Here is a 9,001-nt window from a genome sequence, read left to right on the forward strand (position 1 = left end):
GTCACAGCGTATCGTAATCGCCAAATTCCAAGTGGAGGCCATATCTTGTAACAGTGACCAAAGTGTCACTGTTGGCAAAAAAAATTTACCAAACTATCATGCAAACAGTAAATTTTACCAAAATATCACGTGACATATTTCACTATACTGTGTAGCGAAATATGTGTGCAAATAATTCGCTACACAGTGTAGAGAAATATGCCACGTCAGAACGAAAAGTGCCATGTTTTAAAATTGGAGAAATTCGCTACCCTATGTAGCGAATTTCTCCAATTTTAACATATGACATTTTTTGGTTCTGAACATTCTGACGTGACATATTTTGCTACACTGTGTAGCGAATTATTTGCATTCATATTTTGCTACACAGTATAACGAAATATGCCACGTGAGATTTTGACAACATTTACTATTTGCGTGGCAGTCTGATATTTTTTTTGCCAACAGTGGTAAAATGGTCACTGTTCCCCATGTCTTTCTCCTTTTACTATAAAAAACCATATCAACCGACTAGTTCTCTCACCTTCGACACAGTTCATTCCTTTCCTCTACAAACCTATAATCATTCATTCAATTTCATTTGCCTCTCTCCTGTTAACTTCACTAGAAAACGCTTGCACTTCTACGCTCATTCAATAGTTATTCATGATGGACTCACACAAACAACTATTTTCCCTCTCATGCCTTCCCCTTGTCCTTCTACTTCTCTCAGGTATGATTATGATTAATTATGAATATATTAATGGGATAACATCCGTTTATAAACTTTTTTTTTGTAAATTACACTAAGTACGACCGGTCGTACACTGCATGATTAAAGTATGACCGGTCGTACTTAGTGTGGTTTGTAAGAATTTATAAACAAGAAAATTTGTAAATATAATCTGCCCCTATATTAAATATGCTACTCTAGCTAACTCAAAAAACACTATAATAATTAATCTACTGTCCTACCTTACTCGTTATACCATTTATTGATCTAAACCTTTTTTTCTCTTAACAAAAAAAAAATTCTCGTATTTCTCCCTTGATTCATTGATTATCCCATAAATCCGATTCAAGTTCGGTTGGTCCCATATAAAAGGTGACTATGCCAAAGATTTTATTTTTTTATTTTCATTTTCAGAACTTGAATCCGAAACCTTGGGTAAAGTTTCAGACTTCAACTTAATTGTATGTGTTATTGTCCATTATTACAGGACAAATGGGGCTGCAAACTGAGGCCCGCTTGCGACGTGACAAGCTCAAGTATCCCCCAAAAAAATTGTTCCTTTTTGGGGACTCATATGCTGATACCGGCAACACTAGAAGAGATGTACCTGGTTCATGGAAAGAACCTTATGGCATAACCTTTCCCGGAAAATCTGCCGGAAGATTCTCGGACGGTAGACTTCTTACTGATTACATTGGTACGTACGCCTCTCTCTCTCTCTATATATATATATATATATATATATATATATATTTATTGGGAAATGTTATATTTACAAACTTTTATCTTACAAACTACACTAAGTATGATCGGTCATATTTTAATCAAAAGTGTATGACTAATCATACTTAGTGTAATTTGTAAAAATAATTTATAAACGGATCATTCTCCATATTTAATTAGAACATAACGAAGAGCATGCTTCACTTTTCTTTCCGTAGAATACTGGTGTGTTTGGAATTTGGCTTTTTAACCATTCTGATGCAAATTTTAAGATGTTTTATCGGTTTAATTCTTTTACTTAATTATCTATCAATTTAATGCAAATTAGAAGTGTGCAAAGAATGTGTGTGTTTAAGTTATACATTATTCTATACACAACTTTCATAAAAATCAAAATGCGTCTGTCATGTACTACACTCCACAAGAGGAACATGCCTAGGATGTGCGTCCGGTAAATTGCATTAATTTTTGTACAAATCACATATGAAGGTGTGTTTTTCACTTATATTATGCATAAAATGTCTTATATTTTGCATCAAAATAGTGAAAAGGCCTTGGAATTTTGATGCTTTGGTTCGATTATATGTATATAATATAGCAATACTACATTATAATTTTGAAAGGGTACTGGGGTTCATTTCTTTGCTGGCTTGCCACTTTATCTTTCTTGTGCCATTATCTATTAGATTTTATATATCTATCTGACGATGTTCGCTTCTCGATCCCTTTCGCTGGTGAATGCTACATTATTGTGCTTGCGTTGACTTTTTTTCTTTTTCTTTATTTATTTATATAATAATGTTTCACGTTGGATTTGTACACTCGATCTACTTGCATGTTATTTTTGTTTAGAAAGTCTGAAATTATAATGAAGACAAAAACTTATCTCCTATAATTTTTGTTTGATTTTTTATTTTGGAATTCTGAACAAAAAAGCACATGTCAGAACATATCGTTTTGATCACATCGAAATACTAATAGCGCATTCTTTACGTTCTCATTTCTCACGTAACATCAAGCTTTGGATCCATTTACTTTTTGTCTTTGATATTACTATTGATCGTTTCTTTCTGCTATATCAATCCTTCTCTATGTATACTGCGCCATCATCGATGTTTCGAAGAAAGAAATTACACTTTGGGAGTTTTGGGGGAATGTAGTGAATTGGTTTATAATGAAATAGTTTGAAAGATATGTAATAAAAATATAAGAGAATATTACTCATTTGTTTAGGAGGGAACTCATCTTCATTCACAATGGTAATTAGAAGTAAATTTTAATTGAATATGCAATTGAAATAAGGGGGCGTTTGGTTGAGGATAAATTTTTTGAATACTAGGGAAATAGAATTGATAGGAAAATGGTAAGAAAGTGAGATAAAGTGAGATAGATAGGAAAATGTAAAAAAACGTTGTTTGGTGGGAAAAAATTTTACTGGGAAAATTAAGTAACTTTTAGAAAATGTATGTTTGGTTGGAGGTAAGATATAGATGGAAAAATAATCTGAAATGACCACACAAGCAAAAATCATATCTTCACTCTCTTGCCTTTTCAGAAGGTATAAAGGGTATGACCATTTTCGATGAACAGTGCTTTTCCTAGCTTTTAACAAATACTTACCTCAGAAAAAGCATTCTAAACAGTAAGGATGGATGGCTTTCTATGACAAAAATTAAAAAGTCATGCAAATTGAATAGCTGACTTTCTGAGTAAATTTCTTTCAACCAAACAAGACATTTCAAAAAGCCTTGTTGCATTTGCATAAAAAACCTGTAAAAAGATGCTAGCCAAACGCCCCCTAAGGGTTTAACTTATTACTAATTAACGGTGATGTGATCTGACCTTTTTTTAATATTTTTATTCGGCTTAATATAAAAACTTATAATGCACCATGTTATTCTTAAAGTTGAATCAGTGCCTATCCGGGTTTAGTATTCCTGAGATGTGTATACCAAAAAAAAAGTATTCCTGAGATGGGTAGCATTTCCCTTAATCAATACCATGACATTAACAATTTAATTAACCATCGTTTAGCATATATTAAAACTAGCATATTGGTACGTACGGTCAAAATATCTTTGGCTTTAGAATATCACTACTTTTCTTATTCCTGATGAGATATATAGTCTCACATTGATTGTATATGTAAATTAATGTGGAGTTTATAAGGCATTGGGCACTCTCACTCGTAGAGCTAGCTTTTGGGGTGGTGTATCCCAAGGTTCTTTACATGGTATCAGAGTTTGAGCTTGAGTGACTACAAGGTTACAAATTCGATCCTCGCCGCCCCCCACTTTCAAATGGAATTAAATAAAAAAAAAGCACAAAAAGGTAAACAAAGAATTGGGCCTGTGCAATATCCACGCTTCTAGCCCAATGGGCTCTCGTGTGAGGGGGCTTGTTGAGGTATATAGTCCCACATTGGTTGTATGTGCAAACTAATGTGGAGTTTATAAGGCATTGGACACTCCCACCCTTAGAGCTAGCTTTTGGGGTGGTGTATCCCAAGGTTCTTTACATCCCACATTGGTTGTATGTGCAACCAACTAATGTGGAGTTTATAAGGCCTTGGGCACTCTCACCCTTTGAGCTAGCTTTTGGGGTGGTGTATCCCAACGTTCTTTACATGGTATCAGAGCTTCAGTGACCACAAAGTCACGAGTTCGATCCTCACCGCCCTCACTTTAAAGTGGAATTAAAAATAAAAAGCACAAAAAAGTAAACCAAAAATTAGGCCTGTGCAATATCCACGCTTCTAGCCCAATGGGCTCTCGTGTGAGGGGGCGTGTTGAGATATATAGTCCCACATTGGTTTTATGTGCAAACTAATGTGGAGTTTATAAGGCATTGGGCACTCCCACCCTTAGAGCTAGCTTTTGGGGTGGTGTATCCCAAGGTTCTTTACATCCCACATTGGTTGTATGTGCAACCAACTAATGTGGAGTTTATAAGGCCTTGGGCACTCCCACCCTTTGAGCTAGCTTTTGGGGTGGTGTATCACAAGGTTCTTTACATGGTATCAGAGCTTCAGTGACCACAAAGTCACGAGTTCGATCATCTCCGCCCTCACTTTAAAGTGGAATTAAAAATAAAAAGCACAAAAAGGTAAACCAAAAATTGGGCCTGTGCAATATCCACGCTTCTAGCCCAATGGGCTCTCGTGTGAGGGGGCGTGTTGAGATATATAGTCCCACATTGGTTGTATGTGCAAACTAATGTGGAGTTTATAAGGCATTGGGCACTCCCACCTTAGAGCTAGCTTTTGGGGTGGTGTATCCCAAGGTTCTTTACATCCCACATTGGTTGTATGTGCAACCAACTAATGTGGAGTTTATAAGGCCTTGGGCACTCCCACCCTTTGAGCTAGCTTTTGGGGTGGTGTATCACAAGGTTCTTTACATGGTATCAGAGCTTCAGTGACCACAAAGTCACAAGTTCGATCCTCTCCGCCCTCACTTTAAAGTGGAATTAAAAATAAAAAGCACAAAAAGGTAAACCAAAAATTGGGCCTGTGCAATATCCACGCTTCTAGCTCACTGGGCTCTCGTGTGAGGGGACGTGTTGAGATATATAGTCTCACATTGGTTGTATGTGCAACTAATGTGGAGTTTATAAGGCCTTGGGCACTCCCACCCTTTGAGGTAGCTTTTGAGGTGGTGTATTCCAAGGTTCTTTACATGGTATCAGAGCTTCAGTGACCACAAAGTCACGAGTTCGATCCTCACCGCCCCCCACTTTCAAGTGGAATTAAATAAAAATTGGGCCTGCGCAATATCCACGTTTCAAGCCCAAAGAGCTCTTGCGTGAGGGGGTGTGTTCAAGAATAATATAAATCATTAAAATGATCCTTACCCAACACCTTAAGATTTTGGTTTGAAGTAACTTTTTACAAATAGCTTTTGTCAGAAGTGGTTCTGTTCTGGAACACTACAGCTTTGTCTGTAAAAGTAAACGTTATGTTCTTGATCGTTTACATTCACTCACTATAATGAATGGCCCACTAAAATTTATTTTAGGGTCATTTTCCTATTCATTTATTTTAAAAGATTGATTTTTAGCAAATGATGATAGTTTAGTTGGTGCTAAAAAATTGAGTAATGGAGATGAGAGCTTATGCTTGATCTTTTTTAGTATCATTTTTTTGGAGGAATTTAAAATCTTAATCTCGTCTCGTGACCCGTTCCGAATCTGATCAGTGACAAAACGATTAATCAATTGAAATATCGCAAAAAAAAGAAGAAGGAAGATTTTTAGACTCTAAGGGGAAAGGATCATCTCACTCCCCTGCATCACATCTCACACCATATAGTGAAGATTCGTCTCATTCACACAGTGGGATCTATTGTCAAAACGGTTATAACTCTCTATTAACCCGAAATATTTCCCAATTATAAATATCTCTGTTCGGGGCACTTTTTTTTTTTTTTTTGAAATATACTCTTCCGGGAACTTTGAATCTATTATTTTATGAGCTTATAGAATTATTATATTGAGATATTTCACCCTATTAAGAGAAACATATCTAATCTCACCACCAAACATGTAATGTCTCACATCGGTTGGAGAGGAGAATGAAGCATGCCTTATATAAGGGTGTGGATACCTTTCCTTGTAGGAGGCCTTTTGGGGTAACCCGAAACGTAAAACCGTGAGCTCGACGTGCTTGTGCGCGGGGCAAAGCGGACAATATCCTGCTACAGGGTTTGGGGCTGTTACATTTGGTATCAGAGCCTGGCCCTGGACCGGTTGTACAGCGGGGACGCTGTATTCCCAGTGGAGGAGGATGTAATGTCCCACTTCGGTTGGAGAGGAGAACGAAGCATGCCTTATATAAGGGTGTGGATACCTTTCCTTGTAGGAGGCCTTTTGGGGTAACCCGAAACGTAAAACCGTGAGCTCGACGGTGCTTGTGCGCGGGGCAAAGCGGACAATATCCTGCTACAGGGTTTGGAGCTGTTACAAAACAGTTCTCGTTGTTTAATAGAAGCTTTTGTTTGTTTATTTATGAAAAAAATTAATCAACTCAAAACTGGAGACTAGCGCGAGAATGATTTATCATACTTTATCAGTTATATTTTTTTTTTAACTTTTTAATCTTAATTTTTTTAATTGTAATGAATTATTAAGCATGCGTGATAATTTTGTACAAAAATGTTAGTAAAAAATAACTACTGAATTATTATTTCTAACAATTTGATTCTTTTGACTGATTCAGAAAAATACCTCATAAGTCATAACCTCTTTTATGAATTACTGCTTCCTCTTGTAACACTGAATTAACAAAACAAAATGTGGTGCAGCTAAGAATTTGGGACTCAAATCGCCACCCCCCTACAAATTGAGGAAACTGATTCCACAACATTTGAAATACGGGATGAACTTTGCCTTCGGTGCAACTGGTGTCTTTGATACATCCTCTACAAACCCAAATATGACAATCCAAATCGATTTCTTCAAGCAGATCATCGAAGAAGAATTGTACACTGCGTCTGATCTCAGCAACTCAGTTGCCTACGTCTCCGTTGCTGGAAATGACTACGGTTATTACTCGGCTACAAATGGCTCTGCCCAGGTAAATTAATTTGAATCATATATGATATTGATAATTTAAGTATATATAAGTGATAAAACCTTGCGTTAGTCACGAATGGACTAAGTAACAATTATTTAGTTGAAGCAAAAAAGATTACTAAATTTACTTTAGATAACATTCTTGTTCCATTTTAATTATGTTTTACCCGTAAAACATAATTATAATAGTAAAATTATTTTTTTCTCCCCCATGTGATGTCAGTCAACAATATTTGAGGATAAAGAAAAAAATAATAATTTTATTATTATAACTATGTCTTACCGGTAAGACATAATTAAAATTGCGCTGTGTAGATAATTTATCTAAAGGTATTTAAAGAAAAAATTAACCCATAGTTGAAAAACTTATAAATTCATTAAGATATAATATCAAATAAAGATATTATAATTTGTGTGGCATGGAATATGGACTCCTATCACCATGAATGGATAATACTTTAATTTTCTCAATAGGGAGAGTTCTGTATTTTTTTTTCCTTTTTATTATTTTCATACTAGTGGTGGAGGATGACAGTAAGTGATCTTTCATCTCCAAACTCATAAACATATAGTGGTGAGCACTGAGCATTATATGTTATTTTGGTTATATAAATAATGTTAGCGCCCAAGCTAATGCAAATCTATAGTTGTAAGTGTTTTTTTTTTTTTTTTTTTTGTCGCTGTCATGTATAAATAATCATAACTTATCAGGAAAAATACACTTACAATTTCACCTAAACGTAGAAATTTTTGTTGTCAAAAAAAAAAAAAGGTAGAAATTTTCTTCGTGCTACCATTGCTTCATACAATTATACAGCTATATTATTTCTTGTCTTGTAAAAAAAATGTTAACATGCTATTTATTCTCATTCATTCACAACTAATGCGGCAAAAATGCTCATAGAAGAAGTTATACATATTCATTTACTTACTAAATTTTCACTCGTTTTTTTTTTTTTTTTTGGATAATTCACTCATTTCGTTGAATGTATATAGGGTTTGCCAACTTTCATTGCCTTAGTGGTTAATCAAACCACAAAAAATTTAATTCGCATCAAAGGGTTGGGAGTGAAGAAAATTGTTGTGGGTGGTCTACAACCCCTTGGTTGCCTTCCTCCAAACACAGCCTCATCCTCTTTCCAACGTTGCAATAGTACCTCTAACAACCTCGTAGTTCTCCACAACAACTTGTTAAAGCAAGCTGTGACCAAGTTGAACCAAGTAAGCAAGGAAAACTCAACCTTCATAATTCTTGACCTTTACGACAGTTTCATGTCGGTGTTGAACCACACATCCACCAATAACATTAAGGATAAGTTAAAGCCATGCTGCGTTGGGATAGGCAGCCAAGATTTTTGTGGAAGCGTTGATGAGAAAAATTTGAAGACATATAAGGTTTGTGATAATCCCAAATCAGCTTTCTTTTGGGATGTGTTCCACCCAACGCAAGCTGGTTGGCATGCTGTGTATAACAAGTTGCAAACAATGGGTGCTCTTCATCAACTTCGATTCTAGATATTTAATTAGCTACGCAAGCTATATATTTCTCAGCCTTTTTTTTTGCTTTTTTTAATAATGTACCCCATTTTCATTTGTTAATTTTTCCTCAATTAATCTTCTGTTTGTAATCATTCCAAATGCTTTCAATTCTATCGGTGCAATGTGCAAATTGATTGTTCTTTAGTGAAGGAAAAAAATTGAAGTTACTGCATCTGTTTTGCAATTATAATTACAAAAAAAAAATTCCGAAACAAATTACTTATTTGAAATTGATGATTCAGCTCTAACAAGTACGGACACGCCGTTTTAAAAAAAAAAATGTGTGTCGGACACGTGTCATGGACACGCGTCCGACACGCGGTCAATATTTGAGGACACGCGGTCAACTCTCCGACACGTTTTTTCGACACGTAGTCAACTTTTTCCGACATGCGGTCAACGCTCAGACACGTTTTTTTTAATCTTAATCTTATTTTGTTAACTAAATATAAAAGA

At 35.5% G+C, this 9,001-nt stretch overlaps 1 protein-coding gene across 1 annotated transcript; it reads left to right on the top strand.

Moving 5' to 3' along the window:
• Positions 1-645: 645 nt before the first annotated feature.
• On the top strand, positions 646-8,521 carry LOC133301465 (GDSL esterase/lipase At5g03610-like). Its single transcript, XM_061501095.1, has 4 exons — positions 646-712; positions 1,200-1,409; positions 6,736-7,007; positions 8,003-8,521. Exons 1-4 carry the CDS (start codon positions 646-648, stop codon positions 8,519-8,521), a joined length of 1,068 nt encoding a protein of 355 aa, XP_061357079.1.
• The last annotated feature ends 480 nt before the right edge of the window (positions 8,522-9,001 follow it).

The sequence above is a fragment of the Gastrolobium bilobum genome, unplaced genomic scaffold (genome assembly GCF_033153095.1).
Source record: "Gastrolobium bilobum isolate Gb01-03AN ecotype WA unplaced genomic scaffold, APGP_CSIRO_Gbil_v1 utg28800, whole genome shotgun sequence".
Classification (NCBI taxonomy): Eukaryota; Viridiplantae; Streptophyta; class Magnoliopsida; order Fabales; family Fabaceae; genus Gastrolobium; species Gastrolobium bilobum.